The 22198-nt window shown below is 39.6% G+C and overlaps 1 protein-coding gene across 5 annotated transcripts in view; it reads right to left on the bottom strand.

Moving 5' to 3' along the window:
• Positions 1–22198, bottom strand: part of LOC101691422 (protein adenylyltransferase SelO) — a 56116-nt gene that overhangs the window by 25980 nt on the left and 7938 nt on the right. For all 5 annotated transcript variants that reach the window (XM_013058943.2, XM_013058944.2, XM_045084958.1 and 2 more), the window contains exons 3-17: positions 21577–21705; positions 19167–19231; positions 19023–19079; positions 18834–18932; positions 18577–18644; positions 16664–16751; positions 14202–14271; positions 13414–13486; positions 10793–10876; positions 9310–9439; positions 3021–3065; positions 2841–2922; positions 2650–2742; positions 1537–1616; positions 46–89 (exon numbers count right to left, since the gene is read on the bottom strand). In XM_013058943.2, coding sequence (XP_012914397.1) covers positions 46–89; positions 1537–1616; positions 2650–2742; positions 2841–2922; positions 3021–3065; positions 9310–9439; positions 10793–10876; positions 13414–13486; positions 14202–14271; positions 16664–16751; positions 18577–18644; positions 18834–18932; positions 19023–19079; positions 19167–19231; positions 21577–21705 — 1207 coding nt within the window. The remainder of the gene's footprint in view (positions 1–45; positions 90–1536; positions 1617–2649; positions 2743–2840; positions 2923–3020; positions 3066–9309; positions 9440–10792; positions 10877–13413; positions 13487–14201; positions 14272–16663; positions 16752–18576; positions 18645–18833; positions 18933–19022; positions 19080–19166; positions 19232–21576; positions 21706–22198) is intronic.

Raw genomic sequence — 22198 nt, 5'->3', positions numbered from 1 at the left:
ATGTGATAATCATTAAAGTTGAAAAAAATCAAAAGGTTTACTCACTTGTCATTCTTTTTCTTCTTTCAGAATCTGAGTCATTCATGTTACTAATAAAGAATAAAACAAAGGACAAAATTAACCATTGTCTCCTCATATCCTCTTTTTAAAAGGATGGGAATTATTTCACAAGACCAATATTGGGGGAAAAAAACATTTAAAAATCACATTGGGGGTGCCTGGGTGGCTCAGTTGGTTAAGCAACTGCCTTCAGCTCAGGAGGTGATCCCAGAGTCTGGGGATGGAAACCCACACTGGGCCCCTTGCTCAGTGGGGAACCTGCTTCTCCCTCTCCTATTCTCCTGCTTGTGTTCCCTCTTTCACTCTCTCTCTGTCAAATAATAAAATCTTTTTTTATTTTTATTTTTTTTTAAAGATTTTATTTATTTATTTGAGAGAGAGAGACAGTGAGAGAGAGTATGAGCGAGGAGAAGGTCAGAGGGAGAAGCAGACTCCCCATGGAGCTGGGAGCCAGATGCAGGACTTGATCCCGGGACTCCGGGATCATGACCTGAGCCGAAGACAGTCGTCCAACCAACTGAGCCACCCAGGTGTCCCAAATCTTTTTTTAAAAAATCTCATTGAATCAGTGTCTGAAAGGAAGACAGAAAATACTGAGTTTGATTAAAAAATATATAAAATACTACCTTGTTTATTTAGCTAATCCCAAACCTTTTATTTTTACAAATTAAAAAGTTTTGTCAAAAAAAATCTAAATTGTCTGATACCTTTATTTTAAATAGTTTTCTGAAAATAATTCCATTTTTTCCTTTTCTTGATTAATCATGTTCATCTGTACAAATAGCCGTCAGGGGCAATTAAACTGGGAAGGGCTATTTCTCTCCATCTCTCCCTTCAGAGGCCACGACCTACAATGTCTTTACTCCCAAGTTTGTTGCTTCTACTTCACTGTAATTTATGAAGCAAAGTAACTTCCTTTTTTTTTTTTTTTAAAGATTATTTATTTATTTGAAAGAGAGAGAGATCACGAGTAGGCAGAGAGGCAGGCAGAGAGAGGGGGGGAAGCAGGCTCCCTGCTGAGCAGAGAGCCCAATGCAGGGCTTGATCCCAGGACCCTGGGATCATGGCCTGAGCTGAAGGCAGAAACTTAACCCATTGAGTTAAGCTTAACCCACAAAGTAACTTCTCACAAAGGTATACGATGTGACAATGAATAGGTACTGGCTAGAAGCCTGGGGAGCTGTCCTCAGGGCTTCAGGGCATGGGTTCTCTGGGCCACCGGGGAAGCAGTGTTATCAGAGTTGAGGTGAACAGACCAGTGCTGTCTTCATGGGTGGGGTGTTGCCACGGACACCTCAGCAGGTGCAAAGTACCCAGGAGTAAAAGGGAAATGTTGGGCCTTGGGGCAAATAATACATTATATGTAAAATTAAAATGAAAAAAAAAGGGAAATGTTAGAAAGTTGAAGGAAAACTTGGTGGGTTGCCTCTGCCAAATATGTCACATGCTTTTTCAGAAGGGCTTAGATTACCTTACCTCTTCAGTCTCAAAAGGTACTGGGATACCCAGGCGGGAAAAAGCTGGTGCTCTGAGATCATCTTCAGTGCCCAGAATTGCTAAATGAAAATGTGGTAATAGGCAGCTCATTATGTGAATATTAGTGGTTTATTTTAATTTCATGTTCCTTTATGTTCCTTAATAATAACTTGTAATATTCAGATTTTTTAAGGCATGCTAGTTTAAATAGAAGTAGTCCTAAAATAGAATATGTTTTTCTTTTCTTTATATAACTTTCCACTCTAAAATTCTAATTCACGGAAATTCACGTAATGGCATGATTTAAGATAAACCAAGTCTTTACAGAGATTACACGTGAGTACTTATGTTATCCAAAAGCCTCCCTTTAAATAACATATAATTTACTTTAAAAAACTTAATTCACAACTGCATTTTATTTTGTCACCCATGAATTCATTCAGCAAATATTTATAGAATGTCAGTGCTGTGCTGGGAAATGTCAGGTGGGACGTTTATAAAAATTAATAAGACACGATTCCACTCCTGGGGTCTATCCAAGAGAAACGAAAACACATGGTCACACAAAAACTTGTACATGATGCTCAGAGCAGTATTTATTCACAATAGCCAAGAAGTGGAAATGACCCAAATGTCCATCAACTGGTAAATGGATCAGCAAAAGATGGAATAGTCACACAGTGGAGTATCACTGAGCGACAAGGAGAAAAAACTGCTGATACAGTCACGAGATGGAGGAACCACAAAACTCAGCTAATGAAGAAGCCAAGTGCAAAAGACCACATTTTGTATGATTCCTTTTATAGGAACTGTCTAGAAAGTGAAAACCTGGAGACACAAAGTCAATTAGCAGGTGCAAAGTACCTGCTTTGGGTACTAGGAGTGGAAACAGAGATTAATGGCAAATGGGCACAAAGGATCTTCTTTATAGGGTGATGGGCGGACAGTTCTAGAATCAAATCACGGTGATAAATGCCCAAATCTGTAAATTATAAAAAATCACTGCATTATATACTTAAGGCCAGTGGGATTTTATGGCATGTAAATTCTACCTCAATACAATCTGTTAAAGAAAACTTAATTAAGAGAAAACAAAATGTCACAAATGACTACCTGGGGAACGTTGAGCTCCTCTAACTGGCTTTGAGTAATCTCGCTGAGCTGCCGAAATGTCATAGTAAAATCAGCTTCTGTCTTCTCCATGAGCTAATGAAAATAATTAAATTTCTCAATCTCAAGTCTTCAAGAAGATGCTGATTCGTAATTCAAATGTCGGGGGAAAAAAGATAAAATGACAAACTTACATGTAAGAGAAATGCAATTAAATCCTCATCACCCTTCCTGTCTCCAAGTAGCCCCAGTTTGGCTTTGAACAAGTCTCTAAATCTGAAAGAGAAATGTCAGTTCAATTCAAATCTCCCTATTTTAAGAATTGTTCTCAAACCAACCAGGATGCTTTAATATCTCTACTCAAAAGGACAAACCTTGTGTAATAAAGAACAGGATACCCCTCAAGAATCTGAGCGGCTCTACGGGGAGAAAAAAGGAAGGACAGTTAAACTTGATCAAAATTAACGCTCTTGAATTATGTTTCATAAGAACGTGAACGTCCCACATATTAAATAAAAATACGGCAATTACATTTATCAATTTCAATTCATATATTTCATAAAAATATGAAGATTAAAGCTTTTTTTGTCTTACAATCTTATTTTTATTGAGGTAAAATTTGCATATAGTGAAATGCATGAATGTTCACTGTAAAATTCAATGAGCATTCTGAGAGATTAAAGCTTCTTAACCTTAAACTCATCTTTAAACAGATTTTCTTGTTTTTTTTTTCTTTTGAAGATTTTATTTAAATTCGTTGAGAGAGAGAAAACACAAGCAGGGGGAGAGGCAGAGGGTGAGGGAGAAGCAGACTCCCCACTGAGTCGGGGGGGTGGAGCTTGATGTGGGGATGGATCCCAGGACCCTGAGATCATGACCTGAGCCCAAGGCAGACCTTAACCATCTGAGCCACCCAGGCGCCCAACAAATTTTCTATTTCTTAATATTCTTAAATTTTTTTAAAAAGATTTATTTATTTATTTGACAGACAAACATCACAAGTAGGCAGAGAGGCAGGCAGAGAAATAAGGAGGGGAAGCAGGCTCCCTGCTGAGCAGAGAGCCCGATGCGGGGGTTTGATCCCAGGACCCTGGGATCATGACCTGAGCCAAAGGCAGAGGCTTTAACCCACTGAGCCACCCAGGTGCCCCGTTACATGTATTTTAAATCATACAAAAGCTCAACTCATTCTGAAGCTGCCGTCTTTACCTTACTGACCTCATCACACGTAAATTTTTCCCCCACACACCTGCTCGGGGACTTGGCACAGGCTGTTCCCTTGCCGGGAGCACTCTTCCCCCAGGTATCTGTGTAGTTTGCTCCTGTGACTCCTTCAGCCCTCTGCCCGAGCGAGGTCCTGACCATCCTTTTAAAACTGCAAACGTGGCTCCCTTTATTCCCTATCTCCTGCTAGTGTTTCTCCATTGTATTCATCTCCTTCTCATAAGCTATGGAACTTATTTATTCTGTGTGACTCTCTCTCCCCCCAGAAGCAAGCACCGCACGGGCCCAACTATCCTGCTGTTTGATTCCCTGCTGTCCCCTTAGCACTTAGAACAGTGTCGGGCACATACTGAGCACCTAAGTATTTGTTAAGAAAATAAATGAACTCTACAAGGCAAGAGGGAGAGAAAATTCATGGAGACAAGGGTGACTGCTTAATGAATATTGTTTTATATTGCTTCGCTTTTGAACTATGATGTATTACCAATATATCTTTAGTTATATTAATTAAGGAAACCATAGGTGGTATATAAAAATTTTATCTTTGTCGTAGTAATCTTTTTTTGTTGCCTGGGGTTAATGAAATTACTCTATGTTTTGCCTTCCGCTTAGGATCTTATACTGGAAATCCAATTTTAGATTTGGGGGACAGGTGGGGGAGAGAATGAAAAATATGCTTTATCTTCTAGCAAATACATTAGGGACACAGAAATTATTTCCTTTTTTTTTTTAGATTTTATTTATTTATTTGACAGAGAGAGAGAGAGAGCACAAGCACTGGGAGTGGCAGGCAGAGGGAGAAGCAGGATCCCTGCTGGGCAGGGAACCAAATGCAGGGCTCTATCCCCAGGACCTCAGGATCATGACCTGAGCCGAAGGCAGACACTTAACTGACTGAGCCACCAGGTGCCCTGAGACACAAAAGTGATTAAAATGTGACCCTGCCCTCAAGGAGTTCAATGCCCAGTGGTTACATCAAGAAATATCTTAACATTCTATATAATTATTAACATACCTTGATTATTATTCATGCTTATTCATATACATATGCCAGATATTTCTCCTTTTTTAAAGATTTTATTTATTTATTTGACAAAGAGAGAACACAAGAAGGCAGAGCAGCAGGCAGGGAAGGGGGTGCTGAGCAGAGAGCCCGATGTGGGACTCAATCCCAAGACCCTGAAATCAGGACCTGAGCTGAAGTCAGAGGCTTAACCCGCTCAGCCACCCAGGCACCCCCATATGCTAGATACTTCATTTTGAGTAACTAATTATAAACACTACAATGTTGTCTATTTATTATTTATTCTATTGTTTAAAAAGGCAACCATGTACCCTTTTTTCTTCAGCCTGCATTCAGAAGGAGAGATGACAAAATAGTCAAGACTCTGAGATTAAAAGTTCAGCTTTATTATTGATAAAAGCTAGTCTGGAAAATATGGCTTACGTCTATGGATCAATCGGCATGTTAATGTACTATACCTAAATTAGGAAGATTTATTCTCTCAACTACTAGAATAACAGTTACATCTATGCCCCCCCCCCATTTGGGCACACTCCTGTAAAATTTTCATATAAAAAAGCAGAAAATGTATGCTTTCTCTGGTTGGGCAGATCTCCGAAAAGAGAGGTATTAATAGGATGAGCCACACAGGTTTAAGTTCCTCTCCCAAATTCACCAAACTAGTCATTAACCCTTCATCCCCCAGAGAGGAATTCAGTGGAGCCAGAGAAGGACTGGGTACTCTCATGAAGCCCTGCCCCTCTCCCAACGGGAACCACCCAAAGGGGGATAAGGGATTTCCTTTAAAAATCTTCAAGGCCAGGGGCGCCTGGGTGGCTCAGTGGGTTAAGCCTCTGCCTTCGGCTCAGGTCATGATCTCAGGGTCCTGGGATCAAGTCCCGCATCGGGCTCTCTGCTCAGTAGGGAGCCTGCTTCCTCCTCTCTCTCTCTCTGCCTGCCTCTCCATCTACTTGTGATCTCTGTCTGTCAAATAAATAAATAAAATATTTAAAAAAAAAATCTTCAAGGCCAAACCCTAAACCAGAGATGTCAAAGGAAGATGATGGTTCAAATGAATTTTTGGTGCCTGCCCTTCCCTGCTCTAATTTAGCTCCTCTCCTGGGCCTCAGAGCTGGTAGGGCCTGGAGGAGGCAGCAGGCCTGGAGGGGCTGAGCAAGGCTGCAGGCCCTCACTCTTAAGGTACAGCATGGCTGAGCAGAGCAAAGACATCAAGGGCCCTACCTGTTTAAATGTTACTGGAAAAAATTAGTGGGCTCCCTGGTTTCCACGAGGCTGCAGGAGAGCTGCTAAAACATCTCTACCCTGAAGGTAGGAGAATGCTAGCCTTGGCTGCTGAGGAGAGCTGGGGGCAGAGAGACAGCCTACAAGAGGCCGAGTGGAAAGCTAAAAACTTGCCTGCAGGTCCTCTGCCAGCCCGTGAAAGGGGTACCACGGCTTAACCGGAGCAGAGCCCCAACAGAGAGGCAAAGGAAAATGACGCAGTGCCCAAGCGTTCTCCTCTCATAGCCAGAGAGAGCAGAAACAGGAGACCCCCAGAACGGCTGGCTCAATGGAACGGCTAGTGGAGACAGACACCACTATGAAAACAATAGTAAGACCTTTCAGGAGAATAAACTGTGCCTCAGTAGACCTTCTGGAACTCCAAGACAGTATTTCAGGCTACAGAATTCAGTGGGTGGATTGAGGCAGAAGACGGTTACTCCTGAGACTCAAATTAAGTGGCCTAGGAAACCAGGGAGAAGAAATACCACAAAACCTACACAAAAATGCACAGAAATGGAAAGCATAAGGGAAAAGAAAAAATAAGAGACTTGGGGACAAATGAAGAGGGATTCATACCAAGAATGGAGTGCCAGAAGCACAAAAAGAAGTGACCGGAAGAAAGTCAACAGTTAAGCAAAAGCAGAGATTTCCCTCGCTGGGTACGTAGCTGCAGGCGGAGAAGCAGAAGCACTATGGGTGCCAGAATAAGGGGTTTTTCGGAAGGATTTGACCTTCCGTGACTGTGGGAGCCGGTGAAGAAGGATGTATCGTCCTGTTGTTTCTGTGTCTGGTTTGGGGGCCAACGCTGGCAGCGAGGAGAGGACAGAAAATTGGATGGGAGACCGGAGACAGTGAAGACCAGCCAGCATCTGCCCGAACCGAAACCCAAGTCTGTCCCTCAAGGGTCCAGGCTCCACGGTGCAGGCCAGCTGCCATCAGCTCGTGCCCCTCACCACGGGGCACTCTCTGGCTCTCTCCCCACACCAACACCGTGGACCAGCAGATGGACAGACGGACGGACAGCAGTGTGCGCGAGCGGCAGTGGGGCCTGGCTGTAGGCCGGCCTTCTGGGCGCAGCCATGCCACTGCCTCACTCCCGCCTTCCAGATCCTGCAACGCAACCCGTAACCACACAGGGAAGGGAAACTTGGACCAGGGCGGCTGGGCTGATACAACGGAAGGTCCCTGCACTCAGATGGCTCTATGATTAAGTCCTGGCTGATGGGAAAGGGGGGAGGAGATGTGAACAAACGCTGATATGTGTCCTTCGATAGAAAGGACTTGCCTCTTCTCCACGCTGCCACTCAGAAGTTGGGTGTTCCAGATGGTGCCCCATCCCGGACCCTGAGGACTTCAGCAGTGAATGGATGGAGAGATGGAAAAGTCAAAGCCATGAGAGCCATGACTCTGAGACTCAGCAGAGTCCCCACCAGCCCTCAGTAACCAACCTGCATGCTTTTCATGGGAGAGAAAAACCATGTCCCTCTTGTTCAAACTACTATTATTTTGGGGTTCTGTTACATAGGAGTGAATCTATAATCTAGTGCCCTGGTCTCAGTCATCTGCCTGAGTAAAATAAAAATAGTAACGGTTATGCAAGAATTCAGAAAATACATCACCTCTATACCCCACTAAGGGAAATAATAGAGTAATCGAAACAGAGACTTCGAGATGAAACCCTGAATAAAAAGCGGTGGCCAGCAGTGAAATGATTAGAAATGTGGGCATGTGCAGGTAGGGGAAGCGCTAGGGCAAAGACTTATGATGGCAGAGATACACTTCCTATGCTTTGTAGAAAAACCTACAACAGTCTGAAATTCAAAATACTAAGCTACCTTATTAGCAAAAGCTGGATGTTGGGTTCTTAGAGGTAAAAAGTAAAAGAATTCTGAGTCTCACTGAAAGGGAGGAGAAAACTTATATAAGTCAATAGAATCTTAGTGAAGGAAAAGTACTTGGAAACTCATTTTCCCTAACAGTAGAGAAAGTGGCAGGAAAAGGAAGATAAGTACCAGCGGCGGTGGAGAATACAGCAGTTTCCAAATCAAGGTGGGGGAGTGATGAATGAGCTTCTCAAATCATAAATAGATAAGGAAAGCCAGTGGGGTGGCAAGGAACTGATACATAAAATAGAGATAAAGCAGAGTATAAGAGTATAAAGTATACTTTATAAAGTATAAAGTATAAAGCAGAGTATAAGTATACTTATAAGAGTATACGATAAAATAAGATAAAATAAAATAAATCAATAAACGTAAATCAATAAACGTTGTTACAATAAACGTAAACAGCCTACACACTTCTCTTAAGACCGAAACCATCCCACTAAGTTAAATCCTGGCTATATGTGTTGTTTGCTTTTACAAGAAACATACTGTAAGACAAATAACAAAGGTAGAAAAACAAACTGAGACTCGAGGCAAATCCAACAAAAAGAAAGCACGAATTGCAATATTAATATCAGATAAATTGAAGTTTGGAGTTAAAAGGCTAAATCAAGATAAAGGGCATCATGGTGTTAGGCTAAAAGGCACTTTTTTTTTAAGGAAATATAAGTAAAAACCAGTGTGTACCAATAATGTAATAGCAAAATATTAAAATTTAAAACCATCAGAAAAAATTACTTAGTAAAAATACAATTAAAGTGGGAGATTTTAATACATATCTCTAACGTATCAAATTTATCAAATAGATAAAAAAATAGAGTCTTAAAGGCCTTGAATAATACACTCAATACACTCAATTTGATATAGTAAAACCTTTGACTACAGATGCACAAAATTCATTATTTGGGGGCGTTAAAGAAACCTTAACACACTTTAAATAGCATATTTTACCAAACACATATAAAAATATATGAATAAAATGAGCCCAATTATTAGATATTAAGAAAAGCAGTGATAAATAACCCTTAGATCAAAGAAGAAATACACTAAAATTTCACAACACCTAAAAAGCAATAAATAGGAAAATGCTTCATCCTAATAACTGGGAAAAAGTCAAAACTGTACTAGACAAAAATACAGTTTGAAATGGCTTCATTAGTTAAGACTAAATATTAAGATGGTTTTTAAAATGTTAGCTTGAAAAAGTGATCATTATACAAATGCAATTTCATACAGGTTTACTTAGCGGATCTTGGATTTACTCACAGCTTCTTTTGCCTAGGATCCAGTAATGGATTTAAAGCTTGCAACAACTTATTTAAATTAAACATCCCAACATTGGCCTGATTTCCTATTTTATATCTTCGTTCATCATCAGATGTGTTTGGGACAAAATCTGTTTAAAATAAAAAATATTAGCCTTTATAAAAATTTTATTTATTTAGAGGCACCTGGGTGGCTCAGTTGGTTAAGTGACTGCCTTCAGCTCAGGTCATGATCCTGGAGTCCCAGGATTGAGTCTGGGATCAGGCTCCCAGCTCCATGGGGAGTCTGCTTCTCCCTCTGACCTTCTCCCTTCTGATTCGATCTCACTCTCTCGCTCTCAAATAAATAAATAAAATCTCAAAAAAATAAATAAAAATAAAAATAAAAACAAAAAAAAAGATTTTATTTATTTATTTAGAGAGAGACAGTGAAAGAACACAAGCAGGGAGAGTGGGAGAGGGAGAAGCAGGCCTCCTGCTGAGCAGGGAGCCTAACTCGGGGCTCGATCCCAGGACCCTGGAGGATGCTTAACAACTGAGCCATCCAGGCGCCCATTACTAGTCTTTTATAGTGGAGATAATTGTAATAAATGTCCTCTCCCTTTCTAAGTTTATATTTAAGCTTAATAAATTTATATTCATTAGATATGTTTACATTTATTAAATCTTTCTGAGGTTAAACATTTAACTAAAAATTAACATAAACACTATCCATACATATGAAATTCTTTTAAAATATGAATATTTGCCTAATAGAGGAATGTATTTCTACTATGTAAGAATTTTCGGGTGATCAGGGGCGCCTGGGTGGCTCAGTCTCTTACGCATCTGCCTTCAGCTCAGGTCAAGATCCCAGGGTCCTGGGATCGAGTCCTGAATCCAGCTCCCTGGTCAGTGAGGAATCTGCTTCTCTCTTTCCTACTCCTTCTGTTCCTTCCCTTGCTCATGCTTGCTCTCTCTTGCACTCAAGTGAAATCTTAAAATATATATATATATATATATTTTTTTTTTCAGGTGATCATAAATGTCCTTCAAACCCCACCTCAAGTATCACACCGTCCACAAAGCCTGCTTGGCTCGCTCCTTGCAAGGACTGCGTTACTATGGCCTCCATTTTATAGGTTGGTAACGTGAGAAGTTAAGTAACTTGTCCAGGGAAGGGCACCGGGCCACCGTGGCTCAGACGCCAGAAGTCAAACCTGCATCTGTCTCACACAGGTTCCCTACTGCGTCCCTGTCATCTTCTCTAATATTTAATTCCTTAAGGGCAGAGACCGCAAAAGGCTCATTTTTTGTTTCCTATAGCACCCGGAACATTCAGTACTACATAAAGTGACCATTTTATGAATGAACCCAATTCTTTCTACTACCTCAACTCTGTATTAGCTATAACAACTTATCTAAAATAAACCTGTAATCATTTTTTGGTGAAATAAGATATATGTGTATATACGCATACATATTTACATATTAATCACACATACCTGGGTTATAGGCTTCCATAAAACCAAATGGGCCGTAGTCGATTGTAATGGATAACAAACTGAAGTTATCAGTATTACAAACACCTGAAACCACAACAAAAAGATTCCAAAAACACGGTAATAAAATAATAAAGCATTTTTAAATGTATGAAATTATCAAGAATAGGAAAATGGAAATGCATTTGTTTTGGAAGTGAAATAAAATTGAGTTATCAATTGAAAGTTTAACTGGTGATATCAAATACCTAATATATATTAAAACTACATCTTTTAACTAAATTTACCCTTTTGTTTTATACCTCACCCCATAAAGATTTCAAATACTACAGAACAAAAGCCCCCCAAGAAATACAACTTCTGGGCGCCTGGGTGGCTCAGTGGGTTAAGCCGCTGCCTTCGGCTCAGGTCATGATCTCAGGGTCCTGGGATCGAGTCCCGCATTGGGCTCTCCGCTTGGCGGGGAGCCTGCTTCCCTCTCTCTCTCTGCCTGCCTCTCCATCTGCTTGTGATCTCTCTCTGTCAAATGAATAAATAAAATCTTTAAAAAAAAAAAAGAAAGAAATACAACTTCTTACTTATCCTCAATTTCTTGCATTTGTTTAAAAATATATACGTTACTCAGAATGGAAGTGAAACTAGTAAAGGAATAAGATGAATTTATTTCCAAAGGATGGGAAAAGGGTAAAATATGGATGTGCACCCCCATTACAGTCCTCAGCTGCAGACCCTAGCAGAAGGAGGAGGGAGTGTGCCCTCCCGAGCAAGGGGGCTAGGCCTGGTGGCCAGAGTGTGGCGTAGGAGGAAGCCGGGGAATGGATACGCCAGCCTAATACAGGATATTTGGCAACTGTGTCCACTATCAGGTTTCAGTGTTTTTCAGAGCAAGATGGCCCTGTTTATCTAAATTGTTAAATGTACAGACTCTCTAACCCAGCCATCCCATGTTAGGGGTCTGTCCTCAAAAGTTGCCTTCAGGAATATGAAGATACAGTTGCAAGGTAGTCACTGTGCCATGGTTCCTAACAGCAAAAACTCTGAAACACCTACCCTGTTCTCCCTACCCCAACCCACTCCAAGAGAGATACACAGAGTATGTGTGTGATCAGCTAAGTGGATTTCAAGAATTTTTTCACTGTGGGATTCCCTTTAGGTATTCATCTAGAGACATCAGAACTACATGATTTGTTTTTCAGTTATTCTTAGTTCAAGCAGATATTCCTTCCTATGCAACACACGCTAAATGGTTTCAAACACACAAGCCAGCCCTGTTTTTTACAGGAGGTGTATGAGTATCATCCTAAAAGAGCCCAAAGATATTGATATAAAATGGTTAATAATGATTACCCTGGAGAATGGAATTTACACTCACTTCTGAATACTTTCAATTCCTTTTTTTAAAGATTTTTAAAATTTCTTCGAGAGAGAGAGTGAGTCAGAGAGAGAGAGAAAGCATGACCAGGGGAAGGGGCAAAGGTAGAAGCAGGCTCCCCACCGAGCAGGGAGCCAGACAAGGACTTGATCCCAGGACCCTGCGATCATAACCTGAGCCTAAGGCAGCCACTTAACCGACTGAGCCACCCAGGCGCCCTATACTTAGCATTCTTTACCATAAGCATGCAGTGCTTTAATAATTGAGATTTAAAAAAAAAACAGTTTTAAAGCGACCAAAATATATCATGTATCCATGTGGTTGAAAACGTTTAAGGCTGGGGCACCTGGGTGGTTCAGTTGGTTAAGCATCCAACTCTTGCTTTTGAGTCAGGTCTCGATCTTTGGGATTGTGAAATCAAGTCCAGCTTCCAGGGTCAGGCTCTGCACTCAGCGTGGAGTCTGCTTGTCCCGCTCCCTCCTCCTCTGCCCCTCCCCTTCTGCCTGTTTGTGCGCTCTCTCTCTAAAATAAATAAATAAGGGGCGCCTGGGTGGCTCAGTGGGTCAAGCCTCTGCCTTTGGCTCAGGTCATGATCCCAGGGTTCTGGGATCGAGCCCCACATTGGGCTCTCTGCTTAGTGGGGAGCCTGCTTCCTCCTCTCTCTCTGCCTGCCTCTCTGCCTACTTGTGATCTCTGTCGGATAGATACGTAAAATCTTTAAAAATAAATAAATATTTATTTTTTATAAATTTAATATTTATAAATATATTATAAATTATAGATATAAATTATAAATACAATATAAATATATTTATATTATATGTAAATATAAATATAAATTATAAATACAGTAATATAATATTTATAAATATATTTATTAATTTAAATATTCATTTTAAATAAATAATTTTATTATTGTTTTATTAATAAACTATTTTAATTAAATATTTAAATAATTTATTTAAGATAGTTAAATAAATAAAATCTTTTTTTAACAAAAAAGAAAGTCTTACAGGTAATAACATCCTCCTTGAATTGAGGATGCTTGTTCTATCTTGTGCATACCGTTCCATTCAAAACCATTTTAAACACAAGAAAATTGCTTCTCTGTTGCTAAAAACAAATTCATACGTCATAAATGTTAAGCTCATCAGCAGGAATGTTTTGAAGTACACAAAAATGGAGTGTTCTGCTTCAACAAATTAACTCTACTTTCTCATCAGTAGATGAGAAACATCAGTAGATGACTTACCATGAGCAAAACCAACAGACATCCACAAGGCAATGAGTTGTGCCGTCTTTGATACCACAATAGAGAAAAACTCCTAAAATAAAATTCAGAAATTTTTAGGATCTTCTGCTAAGTCATGAGGAGAACATGGAAAGAATTCAGGATCTCAAAAGATGAAAAAGGAATGGAAATTAACAAATGTAAGAAAAAAATGGAAGAACGTGGAATTAGTCACTGAGAAATAATATATAAAGGCCCAGACATAGTATTATTACTAGGCCTTCTCCATGTCCAATAAGAACAGGAAAAGCATTAGAATTCAGCACAAGGGAGTTAAATATAAGCAAAGTAAGTTCTTAAACTTTGAAATGAATCACAAAGAAAAATAATGGAATTTCCTTCGCTGTGGCTGCTAAGAGAATAAGGAGGGTTATGAAGACCAAATCATTTCCACAAGAATAGAAAATCACATTTTCCTGTTATGTATTGTGTTTATTTTAGAACCACTACTACTACAGAAATATCTGTATTTACTACGTAAGATCAAGTTACAAAACATGTGCAAAACATCACGTCCAGAGTCAGGAGGTAGTAGCACCTGTTCTTTTTCTCTGGATACCTTTCAAACAAAACAACTTTCTTATCTGTGTCTGTTTATGAAGTGGTTCACCTTCCCCTCACCTAACAAAATGTTCAAAGTGCACTCCATTTCCTTTCCTACCTACCCAGTCAAGTTCTAAGTTGTAACCGTTGATGTTGGCGGGCCAGGAGAGAAAACCGATCATTGACCTTTCTCTTTACAAACTTACCACATATCTGTTAGATTCTGTGGCCTTTACTGAGGGGAAATGCTCCTGTATGATGAAGTCTAGTAACGTCCTAGAGAAAAGAAGGAGAAAGCATCAGCATTCCCCCATATCAAATTATCTAAATACACCCTTGACATCCAGGAAGCCATTAGATTCAAGCTTCAAATTTTAAGAATTAAAATAAGATTTTACTCTAAAAAAACCAGCCATAGAGAAATACTTCCTCAATACCAGTCAAAACGGGAAATGAGTTTCTAAGACAGTATTAGATTCCGCCATGTGTATTATAAATGCACACCTACTGTATGCCCCCCCAGGTGCACGTACTGGGAGAAAGGATGCCAAGACCCAGATCCAGAGGACCCAAACCTCAAAGCACACAGAGCCCATCAGGGAGAAGAACACACGAAGAAATAATGACATTACAGGGCACCTGGGTGGCTCAGTGGGTTAAGCCTCTGCCTTCGGCTCAGGTCATGATCTCAGGGTCCTGGGATCAAGGCCTGCATCGGGCTCTCTGCTCAGCGGGGAGTCTGCTTCTCCCTCTCTCTGCCTGCCTCTCTGCCTACTTGTGATCTCTCTCTTTCTATTTCAAATAAATAAATAAAATCTTTAAAGAAAAAAAAAGTTTCTTTAAGAAATAATCACATTACAGTGTAACACATCCAATAACAGACTATAAATGTTGCACAGATAACAGAGCAGGGAACAATTATTTATGTCTGCAAGGTCACATAAGGCTTCACAAATGGGGGATGGCAAAAGGCTGTCCAGTGTTTGAAGTTATTTAAGTTGTCTGTGTATCATATTTTTTATTCCCTATTTAACTGACTCATCAACTAACTATAGTGTTGAATGTATTGGATAAGAAAGAAGCCATAAAAAAGACTGGGGGTTGTAGATGTGACTAGGGAATTATTAAAAGCCAGTCAAAACAAAAGGAATGGATTAGAGTTTGTGTATATATCTATTTTTATAATCATTTAATAATTTAATCATGTGAATAAGTACTTGTATGTCAAGAATTGTTGCAAGCATTTGGGAAACTAAAAGGGATATATATGTGGTTACATGAGCCGATAGATTTTTAGGAGGCGGCGGTCACTAATCTACATCAAATGTCAGAGAAATAAGTGAACTATTATGGAAGTGCTACCACCAGATGGGACAATTTCAGTGACAGCGTGAATCCAAGCAGAAGGGACCAAAAAACTTCCCATTTGGGAAGTTAGAAATAATGCCCAGTGAGTGCAGACAACTCTTCTCAACAAGTGAGATGACCAGGAGCTCAGTGAACATTTGCTAAGTAAGAGACTCGGAGACGGCTCTGGCCAGTGTGATGACTTCTCTACTCTGCTTCCTCATTTTCCTCGGGGCTTCTCTCCCCGAATCCTTCACGGCCCAGGCATCGGGACTTCCTGCCCTAACACCTACAGCACAGGATCCACATCCCAAAGGACTCAAGTTTGCCTAAGAGAATCTATGTGACTTTTTAGAACTTTTTCCAACTGTGTTATCTTAACAAAAGGAAGCAGAATTCCTCTTAAAGAAGGAAATGTTTCTGTCTGAAGACACATCTTGTTAAATTAGTCTGAGGAGGGCACCTCAATGGCTCAGTGGGTTAAGGCCTCTGCCTTCAGCTCAGGTCATGATCCCAGGGTCCTGGGATCAAGCCCCGCATCGGGCTCTCTGCTCAGCGGGGAGCCTGCTTCCTCCTCTCTCTCTCTGCCTGCCTCTCTGCCTACTTGTGATATCTGTCTGTCAAATAAATAAATAAAATCTTAAAAAAAAAAAAATCAGCCTGAGGAAGACGGAATTGTGTAAGTAGAGACGCCGCAGGCACTAAGACATCACAAAATACTGGAAGCTGTACTGTGTGATACAAGGGCAAGAATCCGTTGCTTTTGCTCTTTTGAAGCCATCATCCTCTGTGCTCCTTGCAGAAAAACTTCAGTGAGACACATTCTGTTCTTAAATGCTCTATGTACATTTGCCTGTTTGTTTGCTTGCTTTTGTCCTTTTGAAGGGGCTGAGTTTCAGCAGTGGGTCAACCCAGAGCAAAATAGGCATCTCACAGGTGTCAAAACCGCAGTCTGGGGAAGAGACACGAGAGTGAAGACACGCTCTGGGAACCCAGAAGTTGAAAGGAGATCTTTTATCTCTGAAGACTGTGGATCTGGGGGAAGTTGAATCACTTCTACCCAGGGCTCTGAATGGCACCAGGCCCTCAGCTACAACTGGGCTGCATACCAGATTAAAAATTCCTTGAGCAAAGGGTCTACTGGGTCTCCCACTTCTTTTGGCCTCCTAGAAAACCCACATGTAGTAAGTGTTAAAAATATTTATTAATTGAAATATTTGATTTTAACTTATAAGAAGACCAAAAATATGTTAACTTCACAGCACATATACAAGCATTTTTTAATTGTCTTCTATCATTTAAAAAAATATCATTTTCTAACCTTAGTAAATCCAGTTCACCATAATGAGCCAAAATTTCTAATGATCCAATTCTAAACCATGATTTTGCAACACGCAGCACTACTGCACCTGAAAAACACACGTTTTAGCATATTTTTAGCATTTTAAACTGCAAATACAGCATAATATGCTTTTTCTAAAAATTTAAATTATTTTAGTAAAAAAATAATACAGGCACCCAATTTATCAGAAAAGCAACTAATGATACCCTAGAAAGGATCAAGGATTTTTCTCTATTTCTTTAAGCCTTGAATTGGTTCAAATGTCGGGAACCACAACACTTTCATAAATATGAAGGCTCTAACCTCACTAAAGGCTGCTCAGTTAAACTGTTAGGCTCCAAACACGGGATTCCCACTGTCTCCTCTGTGGCGACATGTTCCCCATATATCATCCTGAAATAGGGCATTAGTAAATGATTTACATGGCATAGTCCCTGCAAGTGCCTTCTCTTGGTGTAACTAATTGAAAACCCACTTCAATAAATAAATGCTTGCATACGTTCTAACTTATGAAACGCGGAAGAAAGACAGTGAATCTATGCATTTTTGTGTTAGTCTTTGCAGCCTTCCATTGCTGCTTTGTGTTTTGACTATAGGCATTAGTAATACAATTAGTAAAGAGAATGCATGTTTTTTCCCCAAAAAGAATGCTGTCCTTGCGTGTGTTTGGATGTGAAGATGAGGTCTATTCCAGAAAACAAAGCCTCCTGCTCTGTTTGTGCCTGTCCTTCTACACAATCCCACCCCCACTGGTACCTCTGGGCCTTTGTGCTATTCCCTGCTGTCTGCGTGTGCACACTCTTTCTTCTCCCCCAACTGAAATCCTTCCTAATCTCAACGGTAAATAACCCTTAACTCCTTCAAGCATGAATATTTTAGGGGGATTTTTTTAATGAAAATTTTGTCAAAACATATTAGACGCTAAGCATAAAGAATATAACACGTGTACTCAGTAAATCACGGTGATCATCAGCAAAAATGTTGCCTGGTCATCCAATGACGTCCACAGGACCCAACAGAGCACGCGGGGCTGTCAGCAGCCCTCAATGGCTCTGCTTTTTAAACTGTTGAATAAGTTTAATATTGGGCGGCTGGCTGGCTTGGTTGGTAGGGTGTGCAACTCTTGATCTCAAGGTATGAGGGCAAGTCCTATGCTGGTGTAGAGCTTATAATCAATCCATCAATCAAATACACTTATTATTGATTTTTTTAGGTCTCTTCCATTCAAGGTCAAGTTTCTCTCGCTGTTTCTCTTTGCTGCCCTACAGCACACATCTCACCCCTACCTAATTTTTTTTATTTCTGGCTTACTAAAGGCTGAGGAAAAAGTTGGCTGAGGAATCAATTGGAAGGAAGCCTGAAGAGCGAGCAGTCAGGCTCTGAGGAAAGGTCTGAGGGTCTCTCCTTAGAAGAAACTGTATGAACTTTTGGGTTCCAGCTTTGTAACATTTTGCTGGCTGTCCATAAACATTCACTTCCCAGATGTCTACTGTTTGAAACCAAAGGGCTAGTGATATAAGGATGTAGGAAAGGATATCCTATGGTAATTTCCTAGTGATACAATTACATCTTAAAAAAACCACAGGTCCTTTATTTTAAAAAAAATTTTTAAAGATTTTATTTATTTATTTGACAGACAGAGATCACAGGTAGGTAAAGAGGCAGGCAGAGGGGGGCGGGAAGCAGGTTCCCCACCAAGCAGAGAACCCGATGCAGGGCTCGATCCCAGGACCTGAGATCATGACCTGAGCTGAAGGAAGAGGCTCAACCCACTGAGCCACCCAGGCGCCCCCAAGGGTCATTTTTTAAGAAGACTGCAAAGATATCCAGGATCTGTTCTTCTTTAAGAACTTAGCCTAATTTTATGTAAATATTCTAAAAATTATTATTACCTCTTTCTTTCACGACGTTTCCATTGTAGAATTGATCTCTCCATACTTCATCATCACTCACGACCAGACTGAAACATAAGAGAATCCAACAATTGAAGTTATGTGTTCACTCCTAGCAAGCTACCTACAAGTACCTGAAACCATAAGAAACAATGAGAAATCATGCTACCATAGATCTATCGGCTCAATTTACTGACACATGCCTGCAGATAACATGACGCATTCCTGAAAGTCAGCTTCAAGGAGAAAGGAGTTACCTTGCAGCCCTGCTAGTTGGAATTCCGAGAGAGTGCATAGCCTCGCTGCATAAAAATTCTCTCACTGAGGAACGAAGTACAGCTCTGCCATCACCATTTCTAGGTCAAATAAGAGAAAGAAAGATTTTCAGTTGTAATGAAGACAACATCAATTTTTATTCAGATGACTAAAAAAAATACCAACTGTACCGGGAGTATGGAGTCTTTCCTGAGCCCTTTAATTGGAGCTCCCACTTTTCACCCTGCCTTCAACAACAACAAAGAAATCTAAGTATTAGAAGATTCATGTTACTATTTAGCAGAAAAGCTATTATACCAAAAAACATGTGGTACCTGTTCATGTAAATTCCAATTAGGTGAGCTCTTCCGTCCCCAAGCTGACCTGCCCATATCCCAAACTAAAGGAGAGAAAGGAAAATCATTCATGCTTATTACCCTTTAAAGTTTTCATAGTAATTTTATAGCCAAAGTTATTTTGTCAAAATTGAGAATGGGGTATTGAATTTTTAGGATTATAAGAATCAACAACTTGAACAAAGGTGAAAAAAAATTAAATCAATAACACATAAGTGAAATTCATTTTAAAAATATAAATTTGAGACATATGATTAACTTCTTCATCTTACAGCTGAGCTCAAGTTGGTAAGGTGTAGAATATTTAGAACTGATCTACAGATATATTTAATTTCAGAATATGAACTAGGAACAATTCATTCATAGAAAGTTTGCCTATAGAATATGTATGTGATATAAAATCAAGAACATACTTGTAACTGAAAATGTGCTTTTGAACTTACATAGTTAGCTGTTTTCAACATTTTCTGTTGTGGTTGCCCAACTCCCAGTGATGGCACTTACTAGTTACAGAAATCTGGGTTATGTAATCCCACTGAGACTGACCTTTCATTTCTGTAAAATGGGATAACCCTTGCCAGGTTGTTTTAAGAATGAATGCCAACGGATGCTCTGTACTATGTCCAATGTAATGCAAGTGCTTGTGAGATGGTAATAATTATCATCACCAACAGTGATTTGCTAACTTAGACATCGTTCCATTTTCCACATGCATGTTACTTCCACCAGAAAGTGTCTGACTTTCTGGGACTAGGAGGGTTCTGTGAATTCCCCTAACTCCTATACTTAACCCTATCACGACCCTGATGTTATCGGAATTGATTTCTTTATCCTCCCCCCTAGAGTATTAGTTAGCATTCAGAGCTAAGGGGACAGGTCTCATGCACCTTTATAGCTCTTGGCACAAAAAAGAAGTTCTATGAACTATGAACTATGTTAGAACTATGTTTATAGTTCTAACAGAAAAACATAAATTTGAGAAAAATCTATTCATTATTTTAATTTTTCATCTTTACCAGGAAGAGATCACCATTAATTTCCGCTATCTCTAGCTACTTCTAAAAGCACAAGTCTTGAGAGGTACTCTCAGCGAATTCTGGCAATTTCTAAAGTCAACAATGCATTAGGTATATCCCGCACCGTGAAAAATAAATCGAAAGAATGGTGAATCCAGAGCCAGGAGTGTCAGGGGAAACAAGAAGGTAGTTCTCTATTAACAAAAATCAATTACTGTTCAAAATGACAAACCTGGGGCGCCTGGGTGGCTCAGTGGGATGAAGACCTCTGCCTTCAGCTCGGGTCATGACCCCAGGGTCCTGGGATGGAGCCCCACATCGGGCTCTCTGCTCAGCAGGGAGCCTGTTTCCCCCTTTCTCTCTGCCTGCCTCTTTGCCTACTTGCAATCTCTGTCTATCAAATAAATAAATAAAATCTTTTTAAAAAAATTACAAACCCATCCTTATAAATAAATCTTTATAATTTCAAATCAAAGAGAAGGAAGAGATGAAATGTGAAATTGATTTTAAAAAATCTAATATACTATACTACCAAAAAAAAAAAAAAAAACCTACAAAAAATGCAGCTTAACAAAACTCTGCAGGGCTTAAGGCCTGCATTTGTATTCTAACAGTACATGTGAGTCCAAAACGCTAATGAATTTAACCTATATAGGGAATGGCTTTTTGAACTGTGGATTCCTTACCCAAACCCTATTACATTTTGCTGCTTTTCCTAATATATATTCCAAAGGAAACAAGCCTCCTGACAACCAGACCGTTAATCTTATCTGGTTCACAGGAAAGTAACAGCAAGTTCAACCACTGGTCCTGTGTTCCTTCTCTCTCTCTCTTTTTTAATTTAGTCAGATACCACAACCTGAACTTGCTTCAATATGTTAACTTCACTTCTAGAGGGTGCTTTCTTAATTTTTTCAGCATATATAACACCCCCAGTTAATCCTGATTAAATTCTAGCCGTTTCTAGCAGTTCTAAAACTTTGTTCTGCAGCTATACTGGAAAAACTAGACTCTCTTTGTCATTTTAGGGCTTTTATATTGACTTGTTGTGCTACTTGACTTTGCCTACACCTCTAATCTGAAACTTCCCTGAATGAGTTCTCTAGCAATAATTCACAGAAATTTTACCTAGGCGCTACCCCAGTTTTCTCCATTCCATCAAAGGAAGCTGGGCATTAGCTTTCTTACGGCAAGAAATCACATCAGCTAGTTATAAATATCTTATGGTGACATATTCTTCTAGAAACATCTTGTCGTAGTCTCCATACACTAACATTAGAGGAATTAATGCAAAATGACTTCATAAATAGGAAAGCACCTCCACCAGCTATTTATATATTACATGAGGGAAGTCATCCTGATGCTCCGCATACCTGATGCCCACCATATCTGTGAGCCAGTGGAATGGATCCAGATACTATTCTTTTACCACTCACAAGCTGGATAAAATCATCTGTTTCTGAGACACGTAAGTCAAGGTCCAAAATATCTTCTAGAACCTCCTGAGGCAGGAAAAAAACAAAACAAAAAGACCTTACAAACTTAAGTAATCCTTTAATAATTTTGAGAAAAAAGACTTGATGAAAGAAAGAAAATTAAGAGAATGAAACTCTTCCAAAAGTACATTAATATTTTCTCATGAGGGATATACCATACTTTATATGATTATTTGTGCTATTTGGGAAAATCAGTTCTATTAGACAGTTTTAAAATTTATGTAATTCTTGTGATCCATAGTAAAAATACTATTTTTCTTAGCATGCATTCTTTAAAGGAACAAGAAAAAAGTAAATGTTCTATTTCTATTCCAAATACAATTGTATCATGAGAAACAATCATTTGTTATTAGAACAATCATTTGTTATTAGAACCCGTTTCTAAGAATTAAACTCATTTGCTCCTTTTGTTCAAAAAAGTGTATCTTTGTAAGCCAACTTTAAGATGAAATGGAGTCCTGGGGCCTAGGAATCAGTATCAAAAAGTGATTTCTAAGAA

The sequence above is a fragment of the Mustela putorius genome, unplaced genomic scaffold (genome assembly GCF_011764305.1).
Source record: "Mustela putorius furo isolate JIRA1106 unplaced genomic scaffold, ASM1176430v1.1 tig00000827_pilon_pilon_pilon, whole genome shotgun sequence".
NCBI classification, from domain to species: Eukaryota; Metazoa; Chordata; class Mammalia; order Carnivora; family Mustelidae; genus Mustela; species Mustela putorius.
The sequence above is the reverse complement of the archived record's forward strand: the minus strand, read 5'-3'. Positions and strand labels throughout refer to the sequence as shown.